This window comes from Macrobrachium rosenbergii, chromosome 24 (genome assembly GCF_040412425.1).
Source record: "Macrobrachium rosenbergii isolate ZJJX-2024 chromosome 24, ASM4041242v1, whole genome shotgun sequence".
NCBI lineage: Eukaryota > Metazoa > Arthropoda > Malacostraca > Decapoda > Palaemonidae > Macrobrachium > Macrobrachium rosenbergii.
Genome location: NC_089764.1, coordinates 14,520,343 through 14,537,635, shown reverse-complemented (window position 1 = coordinate 14,537,635; position 17,293 = coordinate 14,520,343). Strand labels below are relative to the sequence as shown.

Sequence of the window (17,293 nt, the reverse complement as noted above, 5' to 3'; positions counted from 1 at the left end):
TACGAGCACTCCCTCATCTCTCCAGTCTACTTGGGACCACACCTCATATTACAACACAGAGAGAAAGTATATCAGCTGACAGTGGACGGGAGAATCACCTGGGTCTCCACTGACAGATTATTTTTGGGTGGGGGGGGGAAGTACTGTGAGGTCCAGAGCTGTCATCAGGACCCTCAGGGCATCCTTGCTTCAAAACAAAAAATCCACATGACCCACTGAGACTCTCAGGAAACAGATCCAGCACTCCTGATTCAAGCTATCTTTTATGCATTTTTCAGAAGATACTTTATGTCCTTGTCAGAACTGTAATTACTAATGTATGTAAGGCACTGCAAGCTTTCTAGCCATATATATTTGAAATCTCTTCCTAATTTGTATATAGAATTGTTAACCATTCTTCAGGTGTGAGAAAACACATCTGACTGCATATACTATATATGTCCTTGTGTAAATTACAATACCTTGAACCTGCCTCTCACTTGCCGCTTGTTACAGCCTTAAGTGCCATATCGTTTAATGCTATATCTATTTAATGACAAAAACTGAATCTAAAGCGTCAAAGAAGGAATACTGTAAAGAACTAATATGTGCAGCCATATTATTTTCCTGTATGACATCATGCAACACAAGTCCCACATCAAACTCAAATTTTTTTTAGTGTCTTAAGTGTTATAATCAAATAAGACAGTAAACATTCAAACAGACTTAGACCAAAATAATGTTGTTTGCTCTTACCCTGAGAGGCAGCATGTCCATAGTAGCTACAAAGACAAGGACATGAAAATCTGACATTGCTTCTAAGAACTGGTCATCACTGAATTTCTGAAGATACGATGCTAAGGTATTGAAATCCTGCAAGTGGCCTTCTATCATTCTGTAAAAAACCAAAATCCTAATTTTTATCACATCCAAAACATATCCTTTATGGCAGGGAAACATGGGTAGTGACCTCTTCACTTATGCACAAAATAAAATATTTCTTATTTACCTAAATACAGTACAGTATACTTGTTGCCCTAATCAAAGTATTTCACAAAAATAAAACTGACAATTTGCACTTCACTTCTGAGTATTATGAATACCACTACTTGGCTTTTCCTTTACTTTTCATACATTCCTATAAACCTACATTTCATACAAACTGTAAATGCATTTATCAGCTATAATATATACATAATAAATGTAGGAAATCTTTTCATAAAAACTACCTTGGTAGGTGCAGCTGGTAAAATTAATAAGTAAAGAAAACTATTATTAAGTTATATTACCTGTTTGCCACTGGAAATGGATTTGCATTCAATGCAAAGAAGGTTACAGGCTCGTTAGGTGTTGATACTGGGCAATCTAGTAGCAAATATTCTACAGGTAAAGGCCTTCCCAACCGAATAACTTCGTTGTTGTACTGATCTTTTTCCTGAAAGGCAATGGATAATAATAAAGAAAAAACATGACACATATGCAAGCAACCTTCAAAAATTGCTTTAAACTAACAGGATTTCACACATCCAAAGATTTTCACTATAAATTTTAAAATGACGTTTTTATGATAAAATAAAGTTTTATATATAATTACCAAGTAATTACATTGCTCATAGTTTCACTCGCTGGCAGCTTAAAAATTTTGAAATTCACGGTGGCGCTACTATTGGTATAGGTGACTTGGCCCCTCCCATTTCAGGGTAAGAGAGGAACAAGTTCAGCAAAGAGCTCAATTGTTTTTGCCCTTCTGTCCATATGAGGGGAGGAAGGAGGGCTCTGATTTGTAATTACTTGGTAAGTATATATAAAACTTTATTTTATCATAAAAATGTCATTTTTATATGTAACTTACAACCAAGTAATTACACTGCTGAATCCCAAATTGACACTGGGATGACATATGGATTTTTCCTACCCCAAAACATTATGGGTGATAATGAGTTAGAGAATATAAAGTACTAGCACTGGTACATTGCTTGTTGTTCCTTACCTGGTAAGAGAGCTGCTGTAGGTAGATCATGCCTCTGGTCGGCGCTCATCTTAACCATGTAGGGTGTGACGGAGTGGTCCTGACGCACCTCTACATCAGTGGGAGCTTTGCAGCAAGGGATAATCCCGGTGGTTACCAAAGCATACAAATAAACAGTTGCCCCTGCCCTGGGCACAGTACAATAAAACATTCGACCAAACTTAAACACACAAATGTCACCTACACCATATAACAAAAAACCACCACCCACCCATCCATTAAAACTAAGACTGGTGGGTACTCCAGGTACTCAGTAACCCCCCCGCCCCCCGCTCCCCTAAGACTTGACACCTTAGTTCAAGGCAAAGAAAAAAGGAAGGAAGAAAAGCTTTCTAAGCTTTGTCCCCCAAACACCATGCCAGCCACTGACAACGGACCCAAGGTACTGCAATTATCGAATGCGGTTTCTACATCACGAAGATAATGAGTCGCGTAGCTTGACTTACACTTCCAGTAAGTCACTTGTAGAATCAAAGATATGGATAAGTTGTGCTTGATGGCTAACAGAGTGGCAGCCACTCTGATCTTGTGAGCCTTAGCTTTGACGGACATTAAGACCTCCTCTCCAGTTTGAGAATGGGCTTCAGTAATAAGGTCCCTCAAGAAGAATGTCAAGGCATTCTTCGACAGGCAACAAGATGGATTTTTAACGGAGCACCATAGGCTACTCGTAGGACCTTATATCTTTTCCGTTCTGTGTAGGTAATACCTCAGTGCTCTCACTGGGCAAAGAACTCTCTCCTCATCTTCTGGGCCCAGGATTTCCATCAGGCTTTTGAAAGGAACGAGGCCAGAGTTTGGTTGGATTCTCATTTTTAGCTAAAAAGCCCAGGGTGAATGAACACACAGCATCCCCTTGGGAAAATCCGACACTCTTGTTCAGAGCATGTACCTCACTGACCCACTTAGTGGTCGCTAATGCTACAAGAAAGAGGGTTTTCCTAATAAGGTCTCGTAGTAAAGCTGAATGAAGAGGCTCAAAATGGGGTCCCGAAAGCCATTTCAGGACTACAGTCATCTTCTACACCTGGCCTTATGGCTTGGTAGACTTTGTCGAAGGAAGGACGTCTACATTTCGCAATTGCCTCTGAAGCTGCGCTTGAAAACTTCTGTCTGAGGAGTTTCCTGACAGTCTGAACCCTGTCAGCGCCAGAGTGGACAATCCTTGGTGGAATTGCCTGAAGTGGGGCTGTCTGAGGAGACTTGGCCTTTACGATAACAACCTCGGGAAGTCTGTCAGAAGCCTGAGGAGATCTGGGAACCATTCCTGCCACGGCTAGAATAGGGCCACTAGAGTCATCGTGACATTCGTGTGGTTGCGAAACTTGTTGAGTATTTCCCGTACCATGCAGAATGGCAGGAAGGCATAAAGGTCTTTGTTTGACCAGTCCTGTAGCATGGCATCTGTTACCCATGCTAGAGGGTCTAGGACTGGCGAACAGAATATTGGAAGACGACATTTCTTGAATGTCGCGAAAAGATCTGTGAGAGGTCTCCCCCGCAGATTCCCAAGATCCTTGCACACCTGTGGACGAAGAGTCCACTGACTGCGATGACTCAACCCGTCTGCAAGGACGTTGAGTTTGCCTTGGATGAACCGAGTCACCAACTTGGTCTGGTTGTGGTCCGCCCATAAAAGGAGAGATCTTGACACCTTGCAAAGGGAGAATAAATGAGTCCCCCCCCTTGCTTCTTTCTATATCAGGGTCGTAGTGTTGTCCAAATGCACAGTCACCGTTTAATTGTAAACTTCTGTTGCAAAGTGTTGCAGGGCCAAACAAACTGCTGTCAGTTCCTTGAGGTTGATGTACCAGCAACTCTGTTTCTGGGACCACATTCCGGACACTTCCTTGCCTAGAAGAGCCCCCCAACCTAGATCTGACGCATCTGCATAAAAGTCTTGTTTGTGGCTCAATGGAAGAAGGGACTTCCCCTCTGACAATCTGTCTTCTAACCTCTACCATAGGAGATCCTCCTTGATTTCTTAAGAAATAGGAAAGACAAATGTGTCTGGATGAGCTCTCCGGTTCCAATTGGACCACAGATAAAACTGAAGGGTTCTCATACGGAGTCTTCCCAGAAAGACAAATTGCTCCATGGAGGCTAGTGTACCGAGAAGGCTCATCCACTGGTTGGCCAAGCAGGTTTGACGGGAGAGGAATTCATTCACTTTCTTCAGACATGACTGAATTCTTTTGGGGGGACAGAAAAACCTGGAAACTCTCAGAGTTTATCATCATCCCCAAATATAGAATCGTCTGTGATGGAATCTGCTGGGACTTTAAGAACTTGATTACCAGGCCTAAATCCTGTGCTAAGTGAAGGGTCTTCTGAAGGTACTCCACACACCTCTCCTTCGAAGGTGATCGAAGAAGCTAATTGTCTAATAAGAGAGAGATGTTGACCCCCATAAGATGTAGCCACTTGGCTACCAGAGCAAAGACTTGAGTGAACACTTGGAGAGCAGTTGAAAGGCCGAAGCATAAGGCTCGAAACTGGTACAACATTGCACAACAAAAATCTTAGGTACTTCCTGGACTCCAGGTTTACAGGAATGTGGAAGTCGGCATCCTGCATGTCTACGGTTGCCATCCAGTCACCTCCACAAATGGATGACATGACTGAGTGGCTTGTTTCCTTTTTAAATTTTGGCTTTTTGGCAAAGAAATTCAAGGCGCTGACATCCAGTGCAGGCCTCCATCCCCTTGATGCCTTGGAGACTGCAAAGAGACAGTTGTAAAAACCATCCGACTTGACTTCTTCGATCTCTTCGATGGCTCTCTTCTTGAAGAGGGATGAGACTTCGTTCAAGAGGGCCAAAAACCTCTCTGAGCTTGCAGAGTAGGCAGTCAACATGATGGGAGTGTTGACTGAGGGGGAGCTTCTCTCTGAATGGGATGAAGTAGCCCTCCTTCCGGGCACTGTCACAATCCACCTCCGCTTCCCTTGTACCCCATCTTGCCCAGAAATAGAGGAGCCTGGTTCCTACCAGCGCATGAAGGAAAGGGTCCTCACTTCCAAGAGGAAGGCTTGGAGGAGGACTTCTTAAACAGTCGAGACGAGAATCATACGTTTGTTCTAGGACTTGATTGGGTCCTTGTTCTGCCACCATAAAAGGGATGTGGCTGAAGGGGAGACATGGTTCTGGTGCTAACAGCTGAAAGTTCCCTGGGGCACCTATATGATTGAGCTAAAAGGTCCTGAGTACTCTTCTTCTAAAGCTCCGAGGAAATGTCGCTGACTGTGGGTTGAGGAGGTGCTGGCGATCAAGAGGAGAGTATAACAAGGCAGACTTCTGTGATGCAGTGATGCTCTTTGTGGTGAACGGGCACCAAAGCTCTCTCTTTTAAAGCACTACCATGGCAAAGGGAGAAGCTAGCTCATGAGCGCCATCCCTAATGCCCTTATCGGAACATGAAAGGACATTCAGTCAATCTGCCATGACATCTTCAGGTAACAAGGAGAAGTTCTTGATCTTCCAAGCTAATGCACCCATTGACCAGTCTAAGAAACTTATTACTTCAAAAACTTTATAAAAAGATTCTTAAGAAGGTGGTTGAGTTCCGCAGGGGAGAACATCACCTTAGCGAAGGCGAAGGCTGACCTCTGAGAAGAGTCATTAAGGCTGGGGAAGTCCCCCTGGGAGGAGGCAGCCACTCCCAGTGAGAGAGCTTCCCCGGTGGCATAAGACGAATACCTCCAATGTACCAGATGAGAAGGAAGGTAACTAAAAGAAGACTTCCCCTGATCTCTCTTCTCCGAGAGCCAACTACCCAGCTCATTCAGAGCCTTCCCAGCAGATGAGAGCACCATCTTTGGCAGACTGGAGGAGTCAACAGGCTTGTTACTCATGAAGAAAGTTGAAGCTGGGGAAGCCAGGGCCACTGGCGAGAAAAACTGGGGAGTTTTGCAGCAAGTACTTCAATAAGTATGCATAGGCCGACAGAGCAGAGCCCTCATCCACTCACCTTCTTCCTCTGATGAAACAGGGGACAGGTGCGACTCTTTAGGGGCCTGAGCAGCCAAAGGCTGTTTCTTAGGAAGACTCAAAATGTCAGCAAGCTGTCGCTGAATAGGTGCTGACGACGAATCCATAGCATCAACAGTGGGAAGTGATGAACAAGTTGGTGCCAAGCGTTTGGCATTTGGTGCCACTCGTGTCGGAGAATGCGCTAAGTGCTCCACGGAAGGCAAGTACATCCGTGTAATGAACTCTTGGGCACTGCTGGGAGCTTGGGTACTGAAGGGCGCTTGTGCGCTAATGGGCGCTCGGGCGCTACTGGGTGCTCAGGTGCTACCAGAAGCTTGGGCGCTATTGAGTGCTCAGGAGCTACTGGGAACTCGCGAGAGGAAGGAGAGTGCTTGGAAGACGAAGAATATCTTAGTGAGGAAGAACACCTGGGTTCCAGCACTTGACATTCTGGAGAAAAACATTCTGGGCTATCCCAGAAACTGCACGATGGTTGCTGCGGGGGTTCTCTGAATCTCTTGCAAGGCACTGGAGGGAAGCGAACCGTATCCGCCTTGGGCCTTTTCAGTGGCCACAATTCATCACTAAAGCGCCACTGGTACCTCTTCTCAGGGCTGGAAGCCTCGGAACTCGAGGACAGTCTACTCATTTCCATCTGGATGCCTTTCCAATGGCCATCAGTTGTCGCAACCAGGGACACTGCAATAGGTCCGACCAAGGGGTGACTACCCGTGGGCAGACCCCACCGACCTCCCTTGGGCCTCCGGTCTGACTGCTCCCATGTGAAGGGGAGTATGCTAGTGACCTTTGCCTAGGAGTGTCGGCAGGATGAGCAGCCGCCTCCTCCACTGTCACTTCACTAACACTCTTACCATCCACTTTATCCATAAGGGCTTTCACTGATGCCCCTAACTGGACCACTGTATCTACTGTAAGACCCATCCTTTGGTCAAAATTATGCACAATCTTCGACTTGAGGCTGGCCAAGGGGTCAGGTTCAGAAGCGAGGAAGCTGGGTAAAGGAGCAGGTGGAACAGTTGAAGGACTAGGAATAGGGGACACAGTGGGAGCAGGCACAGATATAACAGGAATAATATCATCAGAAGACTTTGCAGGACTATCTACAGTCTTGCTATCTGCTGTCTTACTCTCGGCACTAGTGGCTGCCTTCTGTTTCCTGTCCCTATCCAAAATGAGACTCCAAAATCTTCCACATTTTAGCATCCCACTCTGAACATTCATCACAAGTTAAATCAATTAAACACTCTTGCCCCCTACAGTCTGTACACGCAATGTGAGTCATAATTTGCTTTCGTGAGTCTTGTATTGCAGCCTTTGCTGCAATAGTGTTAACTAGTTGCACTTCAGTCATACATAATAAATCTAACAAGTCAACAAAAACACAAGTCTCAATAAGGTTCAAATCTAAGGAGAACGGTGCTTATCCATGATAAATGGTCTTGCTAAGAAAACCTATCATATAAACAAAGCCGTAGGCTGCCAATACTTCACCAAAGAGAATAATCTCTAATGGAAAAATGACAAAAATCAAAATTAGGCTGACTGTTCACAACTGAACTACAGTCGAGAGCTGGCAGAAAACAACTGAGCTCTTTGCTGAAATTGTTCCTCTCTTACACTGAAAGTGGGCAGCGTCAAGTCACCTATACCGACACTAGCGCCACCTCGAATTTCAAAATTTTTAAGCTGCCAGCAAGTGAAACTGTGAGCAATGTAATTACTTGGTAAGTTACATATATGAAAATAAATTTTCCCCTGCTTAAATGAATTCCCTAATAAGCAACACTGGAATGCAGAATGAAGGCACTGGGATGTATAGTGTACAGATGACCATTCCAACTTAGTTTGAAACATTACTTGCAGTCACCCAGAAAATAAATTCCATTTACCTTGAAGTAAACATCTGGGACATACTGCTGTGCTGAGCTCTCACGTACATAAGCCAACTCTGGGGCATCTTTGGTAGGAATGAGGCATCTGTCCCTCACAACAGCTTGACATTGATTACTAACTTGATAACCTTCCATGTGAACCTGAAAGGAATATCATGCAATATCTTTGCATCTATGAACATTTGTGCAATATCTTTACATCTATGAACAATGTCATCATAATGTTCAACTTGCAACATAACAATATAACAAGAATAAAACTTTACACAATATTACTAACCTGATTATCTTTATCGCCCGTCACAATAACTGTGACAAATTTTGAGCCATAAGTACCATCCGGTGAAATTTTACAAGGATTTGGGTGTAAACTTTGTAAATGTGCTGCTGTGATAACTTCATGAGCAGAAAGGAAATAAGAATCAGCATGACGAAGGTACCGGACTGTCCCTTTACTAGCATCCAGTGGAACTAAATCAGTAAATATCCACCCTACACACTTTAGCCCTAAATGTTTTGCAATCTGGAAACAAAAAACAAACATCAAAGAAAGCATAACAACCTTACATAAAACTAAGTACGGCAGTATTTTACAATTAGAGATGGTCTCCTGAATAAAATGACCTAATTCTACTACATTCAACTTTCTCATTTAGCTGTTTACTCTACATGGTTACTCTTAACTACACTTTAACTTACTAGAGGGAACATCATCTTAAGCCTAATTAACTGTAACTGGAAGTTTAATAACTAATAAAATCCTCAGGTAAATAAACAATATCAGGCTAAACAACACTTCCTTACACACACAATATGCAATATGTGGTCCAATCCCTTTTTCTTATGGTTTTACTCAGTTCTGATCTTTCAACTACTCTTTTCTTCCACTTTATCACTAGTATTTTCCGGTGTGCCTTGTCTCCTATTCTTGGTTTTATTATTAAATCAACATCTTACTTCCTTTACAACTTAGCCTGCTTCTGTCGTTCAATCTGAAATCTCCAATTTCTATTTCTGGTATGTCAACTCTGCTCTTGGGAGCAAAGAGAAATTATGTAAATTTGTCAAGTTTGCCGTTTCCCTGACAGTTATCTATTGTTTTGTTTACTCTCCCAGCCCATTCTTTAATTCTGTTAGATGAATGTGACTGGTTCTACTACTTTTATAAAAAAATTTTATTGTTATTTAAAATTGTTATACCATAGTACTGTATAACTGTTTTATTTAGACATTCAGTTTTTCCTTCACCCTTATTAAATAAAACTGTTTCTGAAGTCTTCTCTTCTACTCTTAATCTACTCCCATTTAATGTCTTCCCATCTAACTGTTCAACTTTTAACTCTGCTTATACATACAATTTAGTGGTTTAATCATACCAATTTATAATAGAAATGGCTATATTCAATACTGTACATATTCTACATCCTTACTTACTTTAATCATTACTGCACTTACATCTAGTATATGAATTGTGAGAGTATTAAATTTGGTATGCCTAAGGTATTTATACTGCTTTGAAAAGTTATGATAATAATATCTTCAAAAAGCTTGAGCACTAACATTAAATTCATACCTCATCAACGACTTCCTTTTTTGGGTCTGGTGATAGCTTGACATGATCTCTCGAGCTTTCTTGTGGTGGTTCATAAACTGCTGCTACTGTGGCTTTTATTCCAAGTGGGACATCCATGTGAGGTTCATATCGACCATAAAGAAAACCAAGACGCTGGTGTCCTGTCAGCCTCCAATAGTTAAGGAATCTTTCCACCAAGTTGCGATTTTCAAACATCACATTGTCTACATGTCTATAAGACTGTCGATTTAGAGTGATTGCAGATGGCTGACATTTAGAACAGATTCCTTTAGGCCATGGGGGATGGTCCTTACAACCACTTTTTATCTTGCAATCAACATTCTCTAAGGAAATAAATTTACCCTGAAATATAAAAGTTGAAGAATTAACTACTCTAGTATAAAGACAATAACTTCAAAACATTTTTCTAGTATAAAAAAATAATGCAATTGACACCTTTCATTGTGCTACAATGAATCCCTGACAAGAACTACAAAGAAAAAAAGCAGTAATCCATAAATGTTACCAAGACTACTCTCTACTTTTAACTGAAATATTTCTGTTGGCTGCAATATACAAGTGTCTATTATACATGAAAAAATTACATTTTTATAATAAAAAATAGTTTTATATATACTTACCAATTAATTACAGAGCTATCAATTTCTAGTAACTGGCAGCTAAAAATGACATTTTTATGATAAAATAACCTAAAAATGACATTTTTATGATAAAATAAAGATTTATATATGCTTACCAAGTAATTACATAGCTATATACTAGCTTTCTACATGGCAGTCTAAGAATTCAAATTTCGCAGTGGCGCAACTATCACTCGTGTAGGTTAACAGGTCCCACCCACTTTCGGGACTTATAGGTACAACTCAGCAAAGAGCTTCAATTCGTTTTAGCCCTGATGTCCATAAGAGGGGAGGAGGTGGCGCTCTGATGACGCAATTACTAGGTAAGTATATATAAAACTTTATTTTATAAAAAAAAAAAGTCATTTTTATATAAGTGACTTACAAGTAATTACTTAGCTGATATCATATTGAATGGAGGTGGGAACATGAACATATTCTACTCCAAGACATTAAGAAAGTAATGACTATTAAATAGAAAAGGTTGCTAGCATTAGAATAATGCTTGTTGTTCCTTACCTAGTAAGAGAGCTCCTGCAGACTGGTACTGCCTCTGGGCAGTGCCCATCTTAACCCATGGAGGACGTGGCAGTATGGCCAAGGGTGGCCTCCACTTCAGTGGGTACTTTGCAGCAATGGAAAATCACCGATGGTTGACAAAGATTTTAAAAAGGGTGCCCTTGCCCTGGGCGGAGACCAGAATAGAAACGACGCCGTCACCTACACTAGAATAAAAACCCCACCCTGACCACTAAAAACTGGCAGGTACTCCAGGTACAATATACCCCCAGAGTTCCTTTGAGCTCAATACCTTACAAAAAGGCGAGAGGATAGTAGAAGGACAGAGAGGCCTCCTATGCTTCCTCTCCCAACACCATGCCAGCCACGGATAAAGGTCCTAATGTACTGCAATTTTCTAATACAGTTTTGACGTCCTTGAGATATGTGACGTGAAGATAGACTTGGACCTGCAAAAGGGTGGTTGCAGGATCGATGCTATAGACATATTGTGTCGAAAAGCAAGAGATGTGGCGATGGTCCGAACCTTATGAGCCTTTACTCTAAAGGAAGTTAAGGCATCCTCTTGGATCTGAGAACGAGCTTCCATAATAAGGCTCCTAAGGAAGAATGAAAGAGCATTCTTTAACAAAGGCCGAGATGGGTTCCTCACAGAGCACCAGAGATTATTCGAGGGTCCCCTGATCTTTGTCCTGTGGAGCAGTGCCTCAAGGATCTCACAGGGCAAAGTAATCTCTTCCTCCTCTGGACCAAGAATGTCCATTAAATTCTTAATGGCGAACAAACAAGGCCAGGGATTGGTTCTCTGATCTCTGTCCTGTGGAGTAGTGCCTCAAGGATCTCACAGGGCAAAGTAATCTCTCTTCCTCCTCAGGACCAAGAATGTCCATTAAATTCTTAATGGCAAACGAACGAGGCCAGGGATTGGAGACATCTTCATTCTTGGCGAGGAAGCCAAGAGAGAGCAGACAGTGTCACTTTGAGAAAATCCAACTCTCTTGTCTATACATGGAGTTCACTAATGCATTTACCAATACCCGATGCCACAAGAAAAAGTGTCTTTTTCGTGAAGTTCTTGGGCATAACTGAGCAGAGTGGCTCGAAGGAGGAACCAGTAAGCCACTTCAAAACCAATTCTAAATTCCAAGACACTGTGCCGGGCTTCTCTTGTTTGGAGGGCTCAAAAGATCTAATGAGGTTGCTGAGATCCTGATTAGAGGACAGGTCCATGCCTCAATGCTTAAACACTGAGCCAAGCACTGACCTGTATCCCTTAATTGTACAAGGCGACTGCTTTCTGGAGGTCCTCAGGAAGAGTAAAAAATCTGCTCTTTGGCTCACAGTCATCTCAGAGGAAGACATTCTATGGCTTTTGTACCATATTCTGAAAATGGTCCATTTAGACTGGTAGAGCTTGCTAGAAGCAGCTCTTCTGCATCTAGCGATAGGTTCTGCAGCTTGTCGCGAAAAGCCCTTCGCTCTGACAAGGCTTCTGACAGTCTGAGCCCTGTCAGGGCCAGAGCAGACAACCCTTGATGAAACCTGAGGAAGTGGGGTTGTCTAAGCAGCGACTGTTTTTGTGGTAGAAGCCTCAGGAAGTCCACAAGAAGACTCAGCAGGTCCGAGAACCACTCCTTCCTGGGCCAGAACGGAGCAACTAGGGTCATCGTAACGTTTTGGTGAGAGGATAACTTGTTGATCACCTCCCTGATCAATCCAAATGGTGGAAAGGCATACACGTCCAGGCCTGTCCAATCTAATGGCAAGGCATCCATCGCCCATGCTTGAGGGTCTGGAACTGGGGAGCAAAAGAGAGGAAGCTGGTGGTTCCTTGACTTTGCGAAGAGGTCTATGGAAGGTTTGCCCATAGCTTTCATAGATAGGGGCAGACTAGAGGATCTAAAGTTCACTCCATCAGCAGGACTCAATGGCAACGGCTTAATTTGTCTGCCAAGATGTTCAGTCTTCCCTTAACAGGTACTGCTTGGCCCAGAAAAGGAGGTCCTTAGCCGTCTCGCAGAGAGTGAAGGAGTGAGTAACCCCCTCCTTGTGGACATAAAACAAGGCTGTGGTGTTGTCCACACACACCTCTACAATCTTCCCTAGTACTAGCAGAGTGAAAGACTTAAGGCCCAAGTGAATGGCCTTTAGCTCTTTAACGTTTATGTGAATGGACCTCTGAACCGATGTCCATGTTCCTGAAACCCTTTGACTCACTAGAAGGGCTCCCCAACCTAGATCGGAGGCATCGAAATAAAACTCTAGGCTGGGGTTCAGAGGCAGAAGAGATATCCCTACTTGAATCTTTTCTTCTGGCAACCACCATCGAAGATCCTCCTTGATCTCCGACAAGATGGGGAAGGCGAAGGAGTCTGGCTAGGTCTTCCTGCACCAGCTTGCTTTCAGGTAAAATTGCAGGGGCCTCATATAAAGTCTGCCCAGCTTCACAAACTGTTCTACTGAGGCCAATGTGCCCAAGAGACTCATCCACTGGACCGCTGAGCACACTGAGAGAGAGAGAGGAACTCTCGAACAGTCTGGAGGAAAGATTTGATCCTTTTGGTGGATAGAAAAACCTGAAAAGCTTGACAGTCCAGAATCATCCCTAAATAGGGAATCTTGTGTGTTGTAGTCATCTGTGACTTCTGAGGGTTTATCAAAACCCTAATCCTGTGTTAGGCGACGAGTTTTTTTCAAGTCCTCCGTGCACTGTTCTTCCACATGGAGCGGAACAGCCAATTGCCCAAGCAGAGGGACACATTGATCCCAAGAAGGTGAAGCCATTTCCCAAGAGAAGCAAAGATCCTGGTGAAAACCTGAGGGGCCGTGGACAGACCGAAGCAAAGGGCCCAAAATGGGAAAGCTTTGCCTCGACACACGAACCTCAGAAATCAGTTAGAGTCCGGTGGATGGGAACATGGAAACAGGCATCCTGCATGGCCAGGGTGACCATCCAGTCGCCCTGATGGAGGGAGGACATGACAGAGCGGTTTGTCTCCATATGAAACTTTGTCTTCACGATGAACAAGTTAAGGGTGCTATTCAGAATGGGCCTCCAGCACTCGGTGATTTGGGGACTACGAAGAGTTGGTTATAGAAACACCCCCACATATGATCCAATACCTCCTCTACTGTCCCTTTGCAAATTAAGGACTCTGCCTCCTGAGCAAGAGCCAAAAACTTCTTTGACCCTGCCGAGCAGGCCGTCAAGGTTATTGGCGACCTGGACAAGGGAGGTTTCTCTTTGAAAGGAATGGAGTAGCCTCTTCTCAATATTTGTAACCCCCAGGGGTACGCCCCTCTGCAACTCCATTCCTCCCAAAAGAGATGTAGCCTGGCTCCAACGGGTGCATGAGGGACGAAAACTTCATTTCTTAGCGGTGGGCTTGAAGGTTGACTTCGTGATGGACCTCAAGGGAGGACGCACGTTAGTTCGAGGTCTGGATTGAGGTCTTGATCTTGCTGCACAAAAGGGCTGAGGTTGCAAAAGCGAGAAAGAATTGGAAACAGAGGGAGTTTCTTTCGGACGCTTGGTGGACTGAGCCAAAAGGTCCGTTGCTGACTTCTTTAACCGTATCCTGAGGGAAGACCTGTGTTTTGCCTAAAGGAGAGAACAAGAGCCCCAACTTCTGTGTAGATGCTACTCCCTTTGTGGCAAAGGAACACCACAACTCCTGTTTCTTAAGGATGCCCATCCAGAAAAGGGAGGCGAGTTCGGCAAAACCATCCCTGACCGCTTTGTTGGCGCATAAGACACCGAAACAAGCGACGCACCTGCAAGGAGACGGGCGCTCTGGAGCGCGAGACCAAAGAGAAGAGGGTGATGGGTGCTTATGAGGAAGATCAGAGCGCTTAGGCACTAGCATTGGACACTCAAAAACCTCAGGAGACTTTGGGCTGTCCCAAGAAGATTGGAGAGGACACACTGAAGAGACGGGCGGAGGCGGAACGGCGAAGCTGCATGAAGGCTGAGGAGTGACACTTGTCTCTTTATACATCTAAGAGGAGGAGAATTGTCCGCAATAATGGAATGCCTCTTCAGAGGGCGAGGTGAAAATTCGGCGCCATTGGTGCTTCCTGTTGGGCGAAGAGTCACCCGAGTCTGATGACAGGCGATCAGCACTAACTGAGACGCCTTTCCACTGGCGCTCTGCAGCAGCCTGGGAAGACAATAGGCTTAGCGGAGGGGGAGACTACCTGTGGGCAAACCCCACCAGCCTCCCTTGGACCTCTGGTAAGTCTTCTCCCCCGTGTGGGGGAGCAGGACAGGGACCTTTGTGTAGGAGCGCTGGTGGGACGGGTAACCACCTCCTCAATACGCACAACACTTGTTACTTTGCACTGCACTACTGACACTGGGAACACTGAAAGCCCTCTCCACAGAGGCTTTAAAGGACACTCCCAACTCCATAACTGTTTTGGCTAAAAATTCAAATTTCTGGTCAAACCAGATTAGAGGCTGGCAATGGTGTCAAGATTGGAAACATGGGAACCTGGTAAAGGAGTATGTATGAGGCAAAGAAGTAGGAAGGCTAAGGATTAGAGACAAAGCAGGGATTTGAGGAGAAGAAATAGCACTATCTTCTATCACAGAGGGAGAAGGAACAGGATCTAAACTAGCCCTATTTTTGGCTCTGAGGGCCACCTTCATCTTTCTATCTCTATCCAATTTCGCTAAGTGCGATTTCAAAGCTTTCCACTTTTGATCGTCCCAATCCTGACATTTGGAACAAGTAAGATCTTTATTACAGTCCTGCCCCCTACATTCAGGCATTTAGTGTGAGAGTCAAAAGTAATCTCAACTGACCTATTCCTACAACCTTCAGTGTAGTACCAAACACTAGAAGAACTATAGTCAGACATCCTGGCTAATTAGAAAAAAGTTAACCACAGCTAACAAAATTACTTATTAGTGAAAAAATCTTCGGAGTACATAGAAGAAAAGCAAAATTTGAATACTTCACCAAAAAACTGGACATATATCCAAAAATGATGATGAGCTTGCATGAAACCACCAATGTTAGTTGGGAGATGGCAGAAAACTAACTGAAGCTCTTTGCTGAGTTGTACCTATCAATCCAGAAAGTGGGTGGGACCTTGTCACCTACACGAGTGATAGTAGCGCCACTGCGAAATCTGAATTCTTAGACTGCTGTGTAGAAAGCTAGTAGCTATGTAATTACTTGTTTTGTTTCTGGTGTAACTAGCCTACCTACTTTCGGGGAAGAAGAGGAAAAACACAGGAGAGAGGCTCAATTTGTTTATGCCATAATGTCCATGTGAGGGGAGGGGAAGGGCTCCAACTCTGTATTTACTTGGTAAGTATACATAAAACTTTTATTTAAAAAATGACATTTTTATGATAAAATAAAGTTTTATACTGTATATACTTACCAAGTAATTACATAGCTATGAGCTTCCTATCTACGGCAGCCTAAAAATTCAAAATTTGCGGAAGCACTAGCATTTGTTTTGGTGTAGATGTGTGTCCCACCAACTATTGGGGACTGTGAGGAACTAAGCAGAAAGCTTCAATTCATTTGTGCCCTTATGTCCAAAAGAGGGGAAGAGGGAGGGCTCCGATCATGCAATTACTTGGTAAGTGTATATAAAACTATATTTTACCATAAAATTTCATTTTTATATAAGTAACTTACCAAGTAATTACATAGCTGATTCCACATTGGAAGATGGGATCTTTGGACATAGTCTATACCAAAATATTAAATACGATAATAAATTTGACATAACAGTTGCTAGCATTGGGACAATGCTTATTGTTCCTTACTTGGCAAGGGAGCACTGCAAATAGGTACTGCCTCCGGTCTGAGCTCCTCTTGTCCTGCAGCAAGTTTGGCTGTGTAGCCCAGAGTCACTCCTTCATGAGTGGGAACTTTGTAGTAAGGGAAGTAAACCTGTGGCTCACAAAGTCACAAAAAGATGTCCTTGCCCTGGGCGTACACCAGAATAGGACCACAACGCTGTTACCTACACTGCAATTTAAAAAACCACCACCCAAACTGCTAAAAACTGGCAGGCACTCCAGACACAGTATGTCCCCAGGCTTCCCGAAACGCGACACCTTAATTCAAGGTGAAGAAAGCAGAGGGGTAGAAGATTCCCTATGCTTCCTCTTCCAACACCATGCCAGCCATGGATAAAGGTCCTAACGTGCTGCAATTCTCGAAACTGTCTCCACGTCGAGATAGTGCAAAGTGAACCAAGAAAGTTGATTGTAGGACACTCGAAAGAGACATGTTGTGTCTGAATACAAGAGAGGTTGTGAAAGCCCTGACCTCATGGACTTTCACTTTAGAGGCTGGTAATACTTCTTCCTGAATCGGAATGGGATTCCGTAATCAAACTTCTCAGAAAGATGGAGAGAGCATCTTGGAGAGAGGATGGGAAAGGTTTTTAACTGAACACCAGAGGATGTTCAAAGGGCCTCTGACCTTCTCAGTCCTCTGAAGGTGGTATCTCAGGGCTCTTACTGGACATAAAAGCCTCTCCTCTTCCTCTGGTCTGAGAACATCCATTAAATTCTCGATGGAGAACAAACGGGGCCACGGGTTAGAAGAGTCCTTGTTCTTGGCTAGGAATCCAAGCGAGACGGAGCAAACTGTGTCCCCTTGTGAAAATCCAATTCTCTTGTCAATAGCTTGGATTTCA

The 17,293-nt window shown here is 43.6% G+C and overlaps 1 protein-coding gene across 2 annotated transcripts in view; it reads right to left on the bottom strand.

Moving 5' to 3' along the window:
• Window positions 1-17,293, bottom strand: part of Npl4 (nuclear protein localization 4) — a 109,012-nt gene that overhangs the window by 30,535 nt on the left and 61,184 nt on the right. For both annotated transcript variants that reach the window (XM_067126220.1, XM_067126221.1), the window contains exons 5-9: window positions 9,465-9,827; window positions 8,172-8,414; window positions 7,889-8,032; window positions 1,269-1,414; window positions 736-874 (exon numbers count right to left, since the gene is read on the bottom strand). In XM_067126220.1, the coding sequence (XP_066982321.1) occupies window positions 736-874; window positions 1,269-1,414; window positions 7,889-8,032; window positions 8,172-8,414; window positions 9,465-9,827 (1,035 nt within the window). The remainder of the gene's footprint in view (window positions 1-735; window positions 875-1,268; window positions 1,415-7,888; window positions 8,033-8,171; window positions 8,415-9,464; window positions 9,828-17,293) is intronic.